This window comes from Gekko japonicus, unplaced genomic scaffold (assembly GCF_001447785.1).
Source record: "Gekko japonicus isolate JY-2015 unplaced genomic scaffold, Gekko_japonicus_V1.1 scaffold465, whole genome shotgun sequence".
In the NCBI taxonomy this organism is placed as follows: domain Eukaryota; kingdom Metazoa; phylum Chordata; class Lepidosauria; order Squamata; family Gekkonidae; genus Gekko; species Gekko japonicus.
In genome coordinates, this window is record NW_015159724.1 from 655,161 (window position 1) to 673,840 (window position 18,680).

Genomic DNA, 18,680 nt, shown 5'->3' on the forward strand with positions numbered 1-18,680 from the left:
CACAGAAACAGTTTGCAAATCAGACATCTATATTATGCTTTTTTGTTCTAATTGTTGTTTTAATTAAAATAGCTGACATTTAGAATTAGTTAAGATTTAATATCTCATTTTTTCCATTATCTTAATATATTTTGAAGCAAAATAGCCAACCACACTGTTAACTGAGTTACAAAATACTTAAATGCTACAGATAATATGAATAGTTAATGTTTTAAATACTTTACCGAATTATAGAAACTGTTCATCTAGATTAAATATTTATCAGTTTTATTACTTGAATCTAACTGGCGACTCCATTATCAAGCACATATTTGTTGGAGATTAATTACAGAGTTCTTTCAGTGCATTCGTTTTCTTTCCTTTCTAGAATTACTAATTGCAATTTATGACTACATAAGTACCTCTGATCTTAGATTGTTTAACATGCCACACATTCATTAGTCTCCTAATCCTTAACGGTTTAATAGACCTTAATTTATTTTAATTTTTACTACTATTACTTTCTACTGTCTTCAGTAAGTAGAAAGACCCTTTCACAAATGCTGATCCCTATTCCCTACTGCAGAACTTCACGTCCTGCTGTTCCCAAGGATACTCCCCATTCCCCAGGAACCACTTTTCAAGGAGAACAGGAGGGAGGCCACAACATGAAGGGAAAGTCAGGAAAGATCTATTCCGGATCAGCACATCCTCATGGACCTTTGGATCTAACCCAGGGACTCTCTCTCTCTCTCTCTTTTCCCCTCCTTCCCTCCCTCCTTCCTTCTATCCCTCCCCCTCCTGCAATTACATTACAAAAATGCCAGTAGTTTGAAACATATGGCTTATTCTTCTGGTCTTCTAACTATTTGAAAAATAATTTGGATAAGTGTTCTTATACTATGACTTTTCAAATATACATTTCAGTGGCCTGCTCTTTTCTTTCCCCCTTCCCCATTGTGATTCCTGCTAAAACCTGCTGGTACTTCCACTGGGTAGTCTGATAACTCTCTGCAAGATACAAAAAAGTAGTTGGCTGAATATTTCTAGTTCACATTTCATAGCAGTTTTTCTAAGTGCCCAGAGCACTTCACATACATTAGCTAAGTAATCTTTGCACAATAAAGGTTGCTTTTGTGGAAAGTGCCACTCATTTTTGCCTAGCCCAGATCTTCACTAATGGAACTCCTAGAGTAAATGAGGCTAACTGCTAAAATTTAATAGTAAAAAATACTGAGAAAGCTACAACTGCAGGTATTTTCCTTATTTTAACATTGCCTTTGGATAGTAGCCAGTGGCAGTGCTATAGCATGGATAGGGCATGTGAGTGTGCTGCCCTACTCAATGTTTTTAAAAGCATGCTTTTAAAATTTGTAATGTGCTGGCTTCCATTTAAGTCATGCAGGCTCATTTTTAGAATAGAAAAATTACTTGTTAAAAAAACACACAGTGATGACTAGCCCCTGTCCCAAGTGATAATGGTTCAAACTTTTTCCACCTTACTCTGCCCACCCAAAATACTATTACCCCTTCATTCTTAGGTCCTTGGAAAATTTCCCCTTTTCTTACTGAATTGTGTGCAGAACTATAATTTCTATGTCTTTCCATTTCCTATCTTTTTAAACAGATAGTTTCAGTGCTGGAACTGGCCTGCTTCTCCTACAGACCCTGTTTTGCCCACTCTCTCCATTGGGTTTCCAACTCCTGGAGGGAACTATTCCACTTCCATCCACAAGGGTACCGCTGCCACAACTGTCCTTTTGGGGTCTTCCTACCAGGAGGGATAGACTCCTGACTCAGCTTCTCAGTTCTGAGGCCAGGCCTCAGGATCTCCTGCTACCCAGCGTCTGGTTACCACAAAGACCAAATATATCTTTGGGTCTCCCCTGGAGGGTTGGTCACTTGAACACTGATTGCTTCCCTCCCCTGTAGGGCCCCTGTTTCCTCTGTAGTGTGTCCAAAAGTGATTGGAGGACTTTGTGGTACAAAGAACTGTCGCCCTCCTCAAAGAGTAAAATATTTATTTAAAAAGAAAATGGTTACAAGTATGTTTTAGCACTACACCCAAATCAGCACACAGAACAAAAGAAAGGTGGTTATAAACACATCCTCTTTACAAAGCCTTTCCCTCTCCTCTAAACATACCCTAACTGATGTTAACCCTAGCATAGGCACATAGTCGTAGAAAGTTACACATTCTCTAAAGCTCTTCATTACCTTCTGGCTCTCTACAGGCCTTCTGGCAGACAGCATGGTTAAAGATAGCTGCCGGTCTGCGGACCAAAGCTCAGTAGTCTCTTCTCTTCCAAGGACCAGCACCAAGACAGCCTTCCCCTTTTGAGCAAGCACTTTATTAAACCTCTGACTCCACTTATTTTACATCACTCTCTCCACCCCTTTTAACCTGGTCTGCCCAGGTCATACAGGTGGACCCTGGGACACCCGGATGCATCTTGGGGCACACAGGTGCATCATGGGAGCCCTCCTAGAAGGCATTCTAGGAAATCTCCAGGAGTCACCTGGAGATTCCTAGCACCAAAGAATTCAATTAACCTTGCAAGCTGAGTTATTTGCATAACTATGGCTGGTAATTGACCTAGCTTTCTGTGTTTCCAGAGAGAAGAAGAAAAACAACAACAAAACAGGAACACTTTAAAAACCCAGAGTGCCCTTACCTGGATAGCCCAATCAATTCTCTCTCTTTTATTTGCTCTGAGGTACTGTTTATCTGTGTCTTTGTTGTTGTTGTTGATTAACTTTCTTGGGAGTTTGTATGAAAATAAAGGAAAACAAAAGATTCTTCACCCGCTGGCAGAAGATGGCAACAGGAGGGGACAGACAGGCCTCCCTAGGGAGAGAGTTCCAGAGTTCTGGTGCCATGACCAAGAAGGCCCTCTCCCAGGTTGCCACCTCCTTAAGCTCAGAAGGCAGGGGCACCCAGAGCAGGGCCTTGGAATATGACTGTAGGGGTCAGATAGGTACATAAAAAAGTTAGGCAGTACTCTAGGTATGTAGCCCTATAGGGATAGTTGGGTGATGCCCCACTGATGCCTCCCCAACTACCCTAACTTCATGCACCACCACTGATTTCATTGGGAATGTAACTCTACTGCATTTTATTGGTATTGCTTCATATTTCCTCCTGGGAATCACAAACATCTCCCCCTCAGACACTGACATCAGGGGCCTCCATGTTCCATTCACTAGCCACCTATGCTGCACCTTTTTCTGAAACTATACTATGACTCCTGGTTCCAGTGGTCATGCATGCTCTGCCAATATGGTCTGTGGTTGAGTCTTCACTGAAAGGGTTTCCTACCAGAACCATCATCAACACAGCTGTTACCTACCCAGCCAACATCAAAGAATTATATATCATATCTTGGAATTAAATTGCCGCTAAATCCTGCAGATTTAATCAAATTCAATCATGAAAGAATTAGTGCTGAAGTGTCTGATCTGCTTTGGAAGTGGAACGAAAAGGCGATATCATGGCTCGACCGCATTCAGATAATACAATCTTATATATTCCCCAAATATTTATACTGCTTTAGAGCCCTCCCGATAATTCTTCCTAAATCCTCATTAACGAAATGGCAGAAAAATCTATCGAACTTTATCTGGCACTTCAAACGTCCCAGAGTAAAATTCGTAACAACCAGAAGACCCCTTCAGAAGGGAGGACTTGCAATTCCGGACCTTCAACTATATTATTCAGCGTCACAACTAGCCAGTCTAATTCGTCAATACCACCAATCAGTAGAACTGGACTGGCATTATATAGAATTGAACTCGATGCCACAAAACGAATTCAAAGAGATTTTGTGGACAACAACCCCCCGCTCGATGTTGAAAAGGATATCCAACCCGTACCTGAAAACCACATTGAAAATCTGGTTTGACAACAAAACCCTCTTAACCAATTCTCCCTCCGCATTAAGTACATTTATTGGACAAAGCTGGTTCCCACCTGCACTGGAACCGAACTCCTTCCATAACCGGAAGACAGCTAACTTTACGAGACCAATTGACATTGCGGTTAAGGGCAAAATATTACCCAAATCTGAATTGGAAAAGAAATGTGGCGGCAAATTGGCATGGATGGAATATATACAGGTGCAACATCTGCTCCAGAATAACAAATTCAAGTCAACTCTTTATAAACCACTTACCAACTACGAAGGACTATTGAAAGAAAATAAACTTAAGAAAGGGTTAATTGCTAAGATCTACAAACAACTCCTGGAGGTGCAGTCAAAAAAACCGCCTAGTTATAAGGACCTATGGCACAAAGATATCAAAAGATGTTTGACAGACGATCAATGGGATGACATCTGGAAAACCCATGCAAAGATATCGAACTCCCTTAATATCCAGGAATCAGCAATGAAAGTACTACACAGATGGTATCTAACACCTGCAAAATTGGCGCATATATACACCATTACTTCACCACTGTGTTGGAAGCGATGTGGTCAGAAAGCAACATACATACACGTATGGTGGGAGTGTCCATTTGTTGCTCAGTATTGGAAAAACATCATACAAAACATCCAAGCTCTAACAGGTTATAACTTACCATGCGATCCGGCATTGATTTTGCTCCACCTTTGGCCTGCAGATGGTGTACCTGAAATTAAGAAAAAACTAATCAATGTTCTGTTAATAGCTGCTAAAGTATTGTTAGCAAGTAAATGGAAAGCAGATTCCATCCCAACTATGCAACAATGGTTGCACAAAGTCTGGGATTTTTTCCTACAAGAGAAAATCTCATCCTGGACAAATACTACACATGTTGAGTATCACCAGCTTAGCCCCATGGATAAATGGTACCCTGTATTAGAGAAAATGAACATAGACAAATTCGACTGGGAACAAATAAGAAAACCAAAATATGAAGGGCTACTGTTTGGTTGATGGTGCAATATATTGACAACAGGGGGTGATAAGTGGCTGCATCCACTGAACCAATTAAGAGTATTTCCACATCAATTGAGGCTGTCACATTTGCTTCAAGGCTGAACGCTCCTGCTCATCCACAAGTTCAGTACTTGTATTGAGGAAACTCCCCAGATATCGTGAATGTGTCCCCCTTCCTGATTTTATTTTTTGCTGCTGTTTTGACTTATAGCTACTGACTGTTTTTTAAATTTTAAATTTTATAAATAAATAAATTTAAAAAAATTATTAAAAAAAAAACCTACCCAGCCAACATCAGTCCCAAATTGACACCTTGCCAGTAACTCAGTGATTCTGATAAAGCCTCTGATTCCTTCCCAGAAGTGTCTGTGACTATCACTAAGGATCTTTCCCAACCTTCCCCCCCATATATATGTATTTTATTTTCAAAAGTGCAAGTTAACAATTAAATAAGGTTATTTGAAAATAATTGAAAGTGTTTCACCACTTTTTGTGTTATCACAATGATAGGACCTGCCCACTAGCTTCCATTCTAGACCATCTGCTCCATCTACATTTTCTAGGCCTAGCACACCCAAGTTTTAAGGTCCATCTAGTTTGGATTCATGCCCTCTCCTCCAGTATTGCTGTGTGGTGAAGCAGTTCTTCCAGGGAGTTACAAGGATGCACCTTCCAGTGACACTACTAGGGTCTGCATGAAATCTTCATCTAGTTCTTCCACAAGTCCTGAGAAAGCTATTTGAGCCTTTAGCCACCTGTGACCTTAGGCTTCTTACCAACAAGCTGACTTTTCTGGTTGCAGTTTGATCAGCAAGGAGGGGCAAGTTCTCCTTTCCTTCAGATCCATGGGGACAAAGTGGTTCTGTGTCCAGGCACTGTCTTTCTACTAAAGGTAGTTTCCGGCTTTCATCTTAACCAGAACGTGGTATTCTCTGCTTACTGCCCAAATCAATCCATTTCAAACATTCCATTGCTGACCAAGGTGATTGAACGTGTGGTGGCTGGACAACTCCAAGTTTTCCTGGATGAGGCAAATTGTTTAGACTCCTTCCATTCTGGGTTTAGGCCTGATTATGGGATTGAAACAGCCTTGGCCACCCTGGTGGGTGACTTATGCTGGGAGATGGAAAGAGGGAGTTCAACTCTATTGATTCTCCTGGACCTCTCAGCGGCTTTCAGTACCAGGGGTCCTTTCGTGCCGGAGTGCACCAGAATGGCACTCCGGCAGTAAGGAGCCCAGGGGCAGGGCCATGGAGCAAGCCCCGCTCCCAGCAGCAAGGTAAGCTGGTAGTGCCTCCACATGCCTTTCCCGGCCTGCCCACCGACATGAACAGCCTGGGAAGGCCTTTCAAGGAGTGGAGAGGCATTTAAATGCCTCTCCGTGCCTTTCTCGGCTCGCCTGCTGAAGTGGGCAGAACAGGGAAGGCCTGTTGACCCCCCCGACCTTCCCTGGCCCACCCGCCGAAGCAGGCTGGCCAAGGAAGGCATTTCAAGGAGCAGGGAGGCATTTAAATGCCTCCCCGTGCCTTCCCCCACCTACCCAACAAAGTGGGCAGGCCAGGGAAGGCCCGTTGAGGCCTCCCACCTTACCTGGTTCGCCCACCGAAGCAGGGTGGTGGTGGGGCTTGATCAGGTGGGCGGGTGGGCTGAGGGCGCCCAGGCCATAGGCAGCTTAAGCACTCTGGGGGGGGGGCTTGCTTCAGATGGGGAGTGTATGTGTGCGTGTCTCTCTCTGTTTCTCCATGTCTCCCTGCCCCTCTGTGTGTGTGTGTGTCTCTCTGTTTGTGTGTCTCTCTCTCTGCTCCTCTGTGTGTGTGTGTTTCTGTCTCTCTGCTCCTCTGTCTCTCTGACCCCCCCTCTCTCTCTGCCCCCTCTGTGCTCCTCAGAGGTGGTTTGCCATTGCCTTCCTCTATGTCACAACCCTGGGCTTCCTTGGTGATCTCACATCCAAGTACTAACCAAGGCTGACCTTGTTTAGCTTCAGAGGGTCTGACAAGATGGGGCTAGTCAGGGCCATCCAGGCCAGGGCAACAACAGAATGCTGGCACTTTAAATACCACTTAATTGGGATGATCACTGCATTTCAAAGGGGGTCAGGTTAATGATGTCTTCAGTGGGTCCTTTAAAAAGAATTTTGTCAAAGAGGTTCCAGAACTCTGTTCTGGCATGTTCCACCCGAAAAAGAGTCCTGGGAATTGTCTTGCTTGAATTCACTTGAAGAAGGCATCTTGATATGTAATATTACTATATGCGTCATGTGTGTAACTCTGTTTTAGGCACACCTCTCTCCCAAGGGGTCTGGTTATTCATAATTTACTACAAAAGGGAGGCTGTCTTTTTCAGATAGTAGATCTGCTAGCCCTGTGAAACATGGAGCATGCAGAATCTGTACCACTTGCTGGAGTGTTTGCAAATGATTGAAAGAGAAACTTGCATGAGATTGTGGCTTTTCTTCCATTATTAAAAGTTTTTGCTGAGCATATAAAAAAGCTGCCATCTTGCACATGTCCCATCCTCTAATGTCACACTGTTCATACAAATAGATCATTTATTTGAACAGGTTTTTTGGAATAATTTATTTTTCATGCAACAATACAGGTACATTGGTGTGATAAGAACGTAACTTCCTTTTATAAAACAAACCAACCCCACTCATATATAGCAAAGGTCACTGCTAATTTGCCCTTCTAAGAAAACTGGACTTTAAAAAGCTGAACCCAGGAGGCTTTGTATAGCAACTATCACAAAAATAAATAGCAATACTAACTTGATCTGTATTTTCATGCTTGTTGTAGGGTAGCCTCCGGTGATGTCAGGGTGTGTGGCATATGCAAATAAGTCATGCTAATGAGTTATGCTAATGAGCTCCTGCACCTCTTTTTCTACGAAACAACCCCTGTTCAGTACCATCAGTCATGGTATCATTCTGGACCACCTGCCTGGACTGGGATTGGGAGGCACCATTCTGCAGTGGTTCTGATCGTACCTGGAAGGTAGTTTTCAGAATGTGGTGCTGGGGGACAGCTGCTCAGCCCTTTGGGCTTTGGCCTATGAGGTTCCCTGTGCTCTTTAACATCTACATGAAACTACAGGGTGAGGTCATCCAGAGGTTTGTGGCAGTTTTGGAGTGGATGCAGGTTAATAAAAACCTAAGATTAATCCTGACAAGAAAGAAGTAAGATTAGTGGGCAGAAAACCCGATCCTGGATTTAAGGTGTCACCCTGTAATGGACCGTGAAGGGTTAATGCTTTATCCCGGTCTGGGAATCTTGAGTTATGGGATTCAAATGGAATTCTACTGTTGAGAGTGTCAGAGTGGTAGTTAAGAATGACAAGTGACAGTGGAGTGAGAAGCAGAGTGTGAGGATCAAGGAGGATCCTGAATTAGGGAAGTGAGATGAGTAGCCCATCCCTGAGGGAAATAGCTCCTAGTAAAGAGGAGTGATCTCTATCAGATGGTTAAGAAGGAAAATTGGAACATGTGAACATTCCTGTCTTCATAAATTTAAGTATTTTTGAGAGCTAGTTTATTTAAGCACTGATTGCCAATTTTAAAGACCCGTCTATATAACAAAACAGATACTTCTTTGTGACAAACTATTGTTTATATTTATACAAAGTTACTTCATTCGTTTTGCTTGTTCACCTTCTAAGTCCTAAACCTGATACCTATTTGTCCATTTCCCCTCAAAAATGAAATAAAGCGCTTCCGGTTTTGGCGATCACCATGACAGTATCCTTCTCTCTGGGAGAAGCCTGCCAGCGCCCACAGCTGGGAGGGGGCACGATTGTCCGTGCCACCCCAGGAGCCCAGGAGAAGGGCTCCCAGCCATGGGGCACTAGAGAGCTCCCCCCAGTTAGAAAAGCCAGCAGGGGGGCTACTCCAAGCCCCGATGGTCCCACCGTGGAGCATCCCATATGGGAACAAGATCAGCACACCAGAGCAAGCGTTTGGTGATCAAGCAATACAAGACACAAGCGAGCAATCGTTGAAAATGTGAGTTTAAGTACAAGCGAGACAACGAAAAAGCGCATGGCTCTCCCGAAAGAAAACGAGGGGGGAGGGGACTCTCCTCCATTAAGAACTGTTAACAGGTGATTTCAGCTACGAAAAGGGGGGGGCTACTACCAAAAGCGACAGGAATAAAATAAAGAGACTGTAAGAGCTTACCATGTTACAAAAGAACCTCCAGAGACTTTGACAAACTTTTGATATAAGTAAACAATTCTCAAACATGGCACCGCTGACAGTGAAGGACTCTAGAGATAAACAAGCGAAAGCAAAGCTTCTTCCCGGAAGTTCCAGCCCTGCGAGTTCTGCTCCTAGACAGGACTCAAAAGCGGAACTTCAAAGGCTCTTGTTGGAAGCACTTCGCCCTCTGCTGGAGACAATTATAGCAACTGACAACAAGCTGGACACACAACAAGTGCAAATGGCTGCAAACACACAGAATATTGAAAAAATGGAGCAGAAGCTTAAAGTGATTGATACCAACTCGAAAAAGATGGACAAAAAACTGCAGGCACTGAAAAAAGTGTCAAATCGAAGAGTCTCGAGTATTACAGCATGGAAAGAGCAAGCTATGTCTTGAGACTTCAAGGTATACAGGAAGAGAAAGGAGAGAATCTGAGACAGATTGTCAGCTCTTGTGCCCATGGCAGAGATGACATCGGATCAACTTCAAAGCGAAATAGATACGGTCAACAGATCGTATTCAGAATTTATTAGAAAGAATAATCTGTGAGGGGAAGTTACAATAAGATTCTCTCGAAGAAAAGTGAGAGACCAACTACTGAAAGCATCCAATGGAGCTACCTTGAAGATAAAAGACAAAGATATAAGAATACTGAAAGATGTTCCATTCGAGATAAGAAGGAAAAGAAGGAAATATAAAGACTTGACTCTATTTCTACAAAAGCATGATGTTGCCTACAGATGGTTAACACCCGAGGGACTAATCTTCAGATATGCAAATGGTAAAGAAAGGATTGACTCTGTTGAAAAGGCTTGTGAATTTTTGCGTCAACACAGCAGTCCAACAGGAGAAGGTGCGACCGATGACACCAAAGAGAGCAAGGAAGAAGGAGAGGCTGGATCCTCTGAGGAAGACTCTGACTCTAAATTGGGGGTGGCGGGTTCTAAACAATGGTATCAGTTGAGACACAGAAAGGGGAAAAAATAGATTGTCAGTATGCTCTGGAAAACCTAAATGTTTATTGTATATCGTTCTACAATATTTTTATGAAATTAGAAATGTTGATGAAGCACTTATGTTTAATTAAATAGATGATCATTTTCAACGAAAGTTAACTTGTGTTTAAGTTTAAAGGTAAATTTGTAAACGTGTGTATGATCACCATCTCTTGGGTTTTTAGAGGGTTTTCTTTACTTTCTCCCGTAGATGTAGTTCCCCTTTCCTGGATTTTCTGTTTGTAGTTTTTAGTATGTAGTTATTAGAAAATGCAATAAAAAACATCCCCTTTGGGGGGGGGGGTACAAAAAAATGAAATAAAGCACCCTGAACTGGATAGCTCAGGCAAGCCTGAGCTCATCAGATCTTGGAAGCTAAGCAGGGTTGACTCTGGCAAGTACTTGGATGGGAGACCTCCTTGAAATACCAGAGGTGGGGGATGGAGGTAGGTTTTATTCAGCAAACTCTCTGAATATCCTCCAGGCCCCCAGCAGGGGTCAGTCACCAGAGGTCGCCATGACTTCCAGGTGCACACATGCTCACACGCACGCAAACTTATTAAAAAATACAAAAAAACCCCACGAATAAAGCAGTTTGTTAGTTTTGAATTACCATCAGCCTTTTGTATGCAATTATTGGACAAAGTTGGTTCCTCAGTTCCCTAGGCTGGGTCAGCATATATCTATATACATTTAAACTACTGGGTGGGACAGACAGAGAAACAAAGAAGAAAAGGTACTGCCCAGCTCAAGGAAAAGATAAAGGGAAGCAGTAAACATGCTTTCTGGATGGGATTGCACTCTCCTTGAAGAAACAGTTCTGTAATCTGGGGATGCTCTTGGATCCAAGCCTACTGCTGGATAAACAGGTAGCACAAAACTAACTGGGAAGGGAGAGTGTAAATCTATAAATGAAAATGTGGAAACTCTCCCCCCAAAAATTTAAGACAAGTAGGAATATCTTAAATATACTGAATATGTAAACACATACAGCAAAATAATGTATTTGTCCCAGGACCGCCCGGGACTCGTGGCGGGAGTCACCGCAGACCTCCACCCCCCCCGCCTGCAGTAGTGGGAGCCAGTTCCAAGTTGCTTACCTGCTGCTATGGAGGACTGAGGGGGAGCCCAGTGGAGACCGGCGCCGGCGGAGCTCCAAGGTGCAGCGGCGAAGCATCGAGAGGAGAGGTCGGAGGCCCGCCGGTTGAAAGTCACATCAGGCAGGCAAAACCTACCCAACCATGCTGGGAACTGAGGGACTGAGCAGCAGCTGCTGGAGGCCAAGCCGAGAGCTGATGGAAGCGATGGCTCCACTGGTGGACCTCCTGATGGCACCTGGTATTTTTGGCCACTATGTGACAGAGTGTTGGACTGGATGGGCCTTTGGCCTGATCCAACATTGGCGTCTCTTATGTTCTTATGTTCTTATGTCAGCATGGAGACAGCCCCAGGAGCCTGGAGGAGGAAGCTGATAGCACAGGGGTGGGGCCAGCTCTGGGTGGGTCGGCGTCACTCCCTTTAGAGGAGGGTATGGCTACCGATGAGGGGCGGAGCGAGGAATAGGGAAAGCAATAAAAGGAAGGGAGAAAGAGGGCCAGGGAGGAACCAGAGGAGAGGTATGAGAAGGAGACAAAGAGAGTGACTGTGAGAGAAGGACAGACGGAAGGGAAGCAGCCAACCCTCTGAGGGGCCAAGAGTGGTGGTGTAACCTTTCTGACTTGTGCCCCTGGTCTGAGGCCCTCCTTCCTCCCTACATCCTGAAAGCCTTTCTTTGGGTCTCCTCCGTGTGCCCCTCCCCTGCCGCTGGCACAGACCTAAACCTATTCGGAGGGGCCTCCTCTGATGGACTCTAGATGTCACGGCTACTGGTGGGAAAGCCCCGGGGGAGCAGGGAAAGTGTGACAGTAATGCACATCATAAAGTCACACAAACCACAGAATGATACAATCCAAAATAGTCCACAAGAACAAGCCCTCCTAGGGGAATAACAATCCATAGAAAAAATACTGTCCAATATACCCCGACTGTATCGTAGATAATTTTAAGACCGTTTTGAAGGCAATTCTTCATCAAAGGGTATAGTAAGTCAAGCTGGGTATCTGTGGATGATAATACAAGAAGCCAAAGAAACTACAACTCCTTGCAAAGAATTTTTTAAATCATATATACACATTAAAAATCAATAGACTATACTTACAATGACCATGCACAAATCAAAATGCTAATTTGTATTAAGTGGAGTCCAAGGCCTGTTAGCAAATTCAGAACCCAATGGTATCAAATCTAGCAGGCAAAAAGACTCTAAAGTTAGACATTCCATATAGTGGCATGATATGGAAAAGGGCAAATTGTCCCAGCTGTGTCTGATTGCCCCCCCCCCCCCCCAGATGGAAGAAAGAGTCAGACAACCAAAGGTTGGGAAAACTAAGGGCCACTTTATTTATCATACGTAAGAATGATGGCAAGGGCAAACAGTAAACAATAGTATGGACAAGGCCTGGGGTTCCCTTGACCCCACCCTTGCCATACAACAGGCAAGACACCCTGGCCCCTAGGTGGAGCCAACAGCAAGTGGATCACAACCTGGCCAGCCCAGCAAATGGGATGTGCCCTGCGGATCCCTCCAATGCAACCACACGGCCTGTGCAGAGGATCCGTCCTGGCAATCCTAAAGGCAGTCTGCAATCCTCATTCCTGGCCTCATGGCCACAGGGATGATCTTGTCAGATCCCTGTACCCCCCAGGGGTTGCTGATTGGTGCTTCCCAAGCCACATAAACTCAATCTAAGACCTAATTTTGCCCCATAATAAAGTGACAAACTTAATGGATGGCACCATCCCAAGCCAATTCCTCAGTCCGCTAACTGAAGTGCAGGGTAGGCAAACACCCCTTCTTACTGCCAGTCAGAGAAGAGGCAAAAAATTCCTACCTGGCCCCCTAACAACGGGGTGACCTACAGACAGGGCAGGTAGGTGGGCTAAGCAAGAGGCGGCAACTTACAAGGCGGGGCGCAGCTGGCCGTTAAGGAGGTGCTGGCTCCGCCCCCTTCCAGAAGCCTGCCTGTAACTGCAGCCCATTCTCTCTTCCTCCTCACAAGGAGGCAAAGGCGGCCCTCCTGAAGCATGCCTTTGGCTGCTTCAGGTAGGGCTGAATTGTAATAGCAACACAGATGTCTTAAAGGGAGGGCTTGTGCTTGTGGACTATTTTGGATTGTATCACTTTAAGAATCATCATTCAATATATTTAATATATTCCTAGGAGTATCACTACTTGTCTTAAAAACGTTTTAGGAGAGTTTCCACCTTTTTATTTGTGGATAAATAGGTGGCAGCTGTGTCCAGGAGTGACTTTTACCAGCTTCAGCTGGTTAGCCATCTGTGGCCTTTCCTGGGCAGAAAAGATCTGGCCACTCTGGTGCACACCCTGGTTACATCGAGATCAGATTGCTGTAGTGTGCTCTGTGTGCGGCTGCTCTTGAAAAGTGTTCAGAAACTTCAGTTGGTACAGAATGCTGCAGCCAGGATGTTAACTGGAATGGGTCATAGGGACTGTGTCACTCAAGTCTTGGTCCATCTGCCAGGACCAACTGGCTTCGGGGTTTGTTTCAGCAGGATAAATTTGCAGCTCACCAGCAGAAAGGAAACTCTCAGCACAAGCCAAAATGTAATAAAACCTGTTTCACTTAATTGAATAAAAACTTTTAAACTCTCGGGATGTATGCACAGATTTGTCTGTCCGCTTCTGTTGCTGTTTTCAACCAGTAGGTGAAGACATTTTGTTTTGTTTGGCAGGGCTCTTTTTGTAGAAAAAGCCCAGCAGGAACTCATTAGCATAAAAGGCCACACCCAACAGCAGAAACTCAGGAAACTCCCCTAACTGTGCAGCTCATTAGCATATTAGACCACACCCCCATGTTACCAGAAGTGTGGTCATCCAGCCACAAGGAGGCCAAATCAAAATTTTGGGAGGCTCCATGCCACGTATCCTCCTACAAAAGATGCAGATCATTCTGCACTGGTGTTAATGCTGAGACAAAAGTGATACTTCCTGGGCAATTCTGAAACACCTCCTGGTGCATGCAAGTGGGTGTTAGATAAGATACCAGTGGGCACCATACTGGGGAATCACAGTGATAGACTGTAGAGGTGATGAACAAATCTGATTGTTTTTAATGTATTAGTTGGCTGTATCTTTGTGGATTTATTTGCATATTTCAGAAATAAGGCATTATTTGCTGGCAATAAAGAAAGATTTGATATCAAGACAAACTGGATCTCCTAGAAAAACAAAGAATTGCAGCTTTGTTCTACATGCCAGTCTACTCTGGACTGCCAGTCTACTCTGTAGCTTTTATGTTCCCCCTAAGCTGTTGTTGAGTCTTGTGAGCAAAAATTCTACTTCGTGAGCAAGCCCACATTTTGTTGTGAGTGAGCCTACATTAGCCTACTCAGCAAGGACAAGCCACATAGCCTAAGATTATTAGCTCGAAGCCCAGGAGAGATTGTTTGACTGCAAGTTTCCATGGCCCAGATCTTATGCACTGAGGCAGTATCTCTCAGCATCACATACACTCTACAAATGCCCATCGGGTTCAACACTTGTACCACTAAACTCAGAAGAAAAGTCATTTGAATTAATGGCAATAAACAGGCCTTGTACACCCAAAACCTTGCACAGCAAATATTTAAAACTTAACAGAAACTATACAGATGAGTGATTATGTATTCACTGGTGAAGCCTGGGTATCTGACAGTCTTAAAAAGCATACCACCAGAATTTCAAAAATCAGATCTGTCAAATGCAGAGAGGTTAGAAACTGTCAGTCACAAGATTGCTGAATATCATGGCCTTGCACATTCTTGGTATTTTACAAGCCACAAGAATTATACATAGGCACCTTAGCAATAATACAGATAACTGGCCACTAAGCTTGCTACATATTACAAATACATGCCCAAACCAGTCTTAAAGAATTCTACCATCAATTAGAAGAAGTCTGACAATAACCCACGGAGCATCTTGGATTATACGGCTCCTCTTGATGTCAAGAATTCTGGGACATTTAGTCTGTACAGTTACAGCCTGGGGAGGGGGTTTATATTGAATAGCATCTGTTAACACACACACACAAACACTTGTGTGTGTGTGTGTGTGTGTGTGTGTAAGAGAGAGAGGGAGAGAGAGAGAGAGAGAGAGAGAGAGAGAACACAGAAGCAGCTGTTCTTATCATATTTTGGTGGCTGGTGCTCCCCCTTGGTGCACCAGAGCGGAGAGAGAGAAAGAGAAAGAGGCTGCAGAAACCTACACCGAGCCAGATCGGGCTGGGGGCACAGCATCACAAGCAACTTTCCCATCCCACTCCTCCTTTGATTTCCCTCCATCCCCTCCATCCTTAAGTCTTCATTTTCTTTTTCTTTTTTTTTTGCCACCACCTGGGCTTCAATACTCCTCCCCTCTTCACTGGATTACACAGCCAGCCACGGCCTTGTATCACTTTGGTTTTCTCTATGCTTTTTTTAAGTGCATTTTTTTCTAGCAAAGGGAGAAATCAAACACTTTCTTTTGAGTATTTTTCTCCCACACCCCTTCCACAGGAGGAGGGAACTCACCTTGTTCCCCAAGGATTTCCACATTTACAACACAAAAGCTCACCAGAAGAAGCAGAAGTTGTGCAGTCTGGAGGAGCAAAACTTTAGAGCTGACAAATAGCACCCTCTGCCAACTGCCATTGCAGGAAGTGTGCAAAAGCAGACTACACAGCTAAAAAAAAAAAGCTCTGAGATCAAACGGCTTTTGGGTAGAGGACTCTGAAACCCCTCCCCACATGCATACTGTAGGGAAGCTACGGTTTGACTCCTGTTAAGAGATAAAAGAGGGTTTTCTCACCACCCAAGCAAGAAATAGGCGAGGCTGGAGAAGGAAAGAGCTGATGCCAGAGGCAAGAAGGAAAAAATTTTCACTGCACGTGAGCCGTTTTGGCAAGGGAGGGGAGGGGCAGGGCAATTTGGAAAGGGGCGGGGCAGGCTCGGAAGCCAGCCGGAACTGCGTTTCGGTGCATTCCGGTCCAAAAATAGCCCTGTTGTTTGGAATTCCCTCAGTGATTCCTGCTTCCTAACCCATGATTTTATGTTTTGTATGTATTTTAACTCTGTTTTTTATTGTTTTAATGATCTGTGTTTGGTGGGTTGATTTTAATGGTTTTAAAATGTAATTTTAACATGTATGTTATAAATTGTTAACCACCTTGGTGGCCCTTGTAAGGGCAGCAATTAGGGATACAAGTTCTGTAAATAAACAAATTGAGTCATAGAAACAGAGAGTGCCTTGTGCACCTTACACATACATCTGCTTTACATCTACATGAAAGTGCTGGGGAAAGCCATCTAGGAATTTGGGATGAGTTGCACCAATATGTGAATGACACCCAGCTTGATTTCTCCTTAACAACTGAGTAAAGTGTGTTTGGAAATCTTGAATAGGTGCCTGGAGAAAGTAGTGACATGGATAAGGGCCAATAAACAGAAATGTAATTTTAAAAAAGAGACTAGGAAACTGTTGCTCAATTGGAGTAGGACTGTGGAGTCACTCTCCCTGAAGGAGCAAGTTCATGAAAGTCTGGATCATAATTTACTCCTCTGGGCCAACACTGGCCAGTTAGGAACACACAGAGATGTATTAGGGTTGTAGAGATTTCTTGGTTCTGAAGGAATCAGTGATTACCCATTCATTTCTCTGAAGCCACCAAAAATGAGGCAATTTAGGGAGAAAGACTGGCTCTGACCTGTAATTGTGTTCTAGATCACAATTGTATACATATTTTCTCATAAACCCATAGGCTTCTTGAACATGGAGCTGAAAGAAGAACATGCAATTTGTTCTTCAAATCTGTTTTTACTCATCTCTAATGCAGCAACAAAATGAACTTTTATCACTACTTACCTTAAGCTGATTTTTTCATGCATAGTAATATAGAACTGTCCAAAAGCATTTGTGAAAGTTAAAGTTATGAGCAACAAAAAGAATGTTGAAAACAACAATAATAATGTTCCCTGGCACAGAATTTTTAAAAATAACCTTGAAACATAAACCATGCCTGTTCCCGGTGATGAGAGATAGCATAGAAGATAGAGCTTTGCTCAGCATGTTGGAAAACTGTATTACTATATGTCTACTGTCAATAGATAAAATAAGCTCTTTGTGTTCTATTATTATGTCAAGCACCGAGAAAAGTGAGCATGAATAAAATGTCAAAATGCAAGGTGCTGTTAAATGTGAGATAAATTGCTATAGCAAATGTCCATAAAGATTTTATCTCATGTACTTCCATCCAAAAAAAAAAAGTATTGAAGAAATAACTATGAGAAATAGATTAATGGTAGGGGGAGTTCATTGGAGAAAAGACAACCAGATATGGAAAAGATCATTTTGAAAACGGGGGGGCAACAGGACCCTATGGAATAAAGAGTATAGATTAAATGATGACAGTGAAGAAAATAAGCCTGTGTGTTGGCATATACCTGAAGTAAAGTCCCATATTTTGCAGTTTTTGAAAGATTTGGCAAGGGCAGATTTTAAAAAACAAAAAACAAAAAACCCTGTCAAACATCTCTGTAGCTCAAATGTGCCGTGCACTGTTCCCATTATTTTCAACAAGATTTTTTTTCCAGAAGGACAGTAATTGCAATATTGCACTTAGAGGCTGTGATCTACTGGCTTGAATGAACACATGGGTAATCCATATATGTGTATGGTCTCATATGTAAACAGGGGAATGGAATAAAATTTCCAATAGGAAATCAAGAAGTCCCTGTATGTATTTGACTAAATTGAATTAACAGAAGACTATATAATTTAAGGTACCAATGAAATTGATATTACTACAGAGGACATGATTCTTTTCTTTCAGTGCATGAACAAATATAAAAGAATTTGTGGTCGTCCAATGATAATTAATTTGCTATACTCCAGTGACTCCCTTACACTAAGTGAGAAGTCTTCCTCCAATGCAACTTCCACTGGAAGAAGACCTCTTCTGTCAGAGAAGGGAGTCATGGATCTAATAAAATATTCTATTGTGAAGTATAACCTTTAAATTTTTATTTCAATATGAAGTAGCATCATCTAATATGCATACATCTAATATTGTATTTTCACCTGAATTTATTTTTTCTACCATTTTTTAAAGCACAGAACTGTTAAACTTCGTAGACAACCAGTTGGTGGCTTGGGCTTAAGTATAAAGGTATGCATAACTCCTTTCTTGTTTATCTTTGTGTTACACGAGACATGAGCTAAGATGAGCTAATTTTGTTACACTTCTCTTACAGGGTGGTGCTGAGCATAAAGTGCCTGTTGTCATATCGAAAATATTTAAAGATCAAGCAGGTAAAGCAAATGCCCTTGTATATATGGATACTTTTGATGTTAAATGTAATCAATAAATATTGTTGTGCACTGCAAACAAAATTGAACGTAATTCAGTGCTGAATAAGATAAAATTTTACACTAACCATTATGGTGTTTTTTTGTGGTTCATGAGCATCAACATATCCTTTAAATGCAATCATGGCAAAATAGACATAATGTTAT

General features: G+C 42.9%; 1 protein-coding gene across 1 annotated transcript in view; it reads left to right on the top strand.

Annotated features, from left to right (window-relative positions):
* Positions 1 to 18,680, top strand: part of SNTG2 (syntrophin gamma 2) — a 321,822-nt gene that overhangs the window by 50,142 nt on the left and 253,000 nt on the right. Inside the window, exons 3-4 of the mRNA XM_015422984.1 lie at positions 18,277 to 18,333; positions 18,419 to 18,476. Of these exons, the coding sequence (XP_015278470.1) occupies positions 18,277 to 18,333; positions 18,419 to 18,476 (115 nt within the window). The remainder of the gene's footprint in view (positions 1 to 18,276; positions 18,334 to 18,418; positions 18,477 to 18,680) is intronic.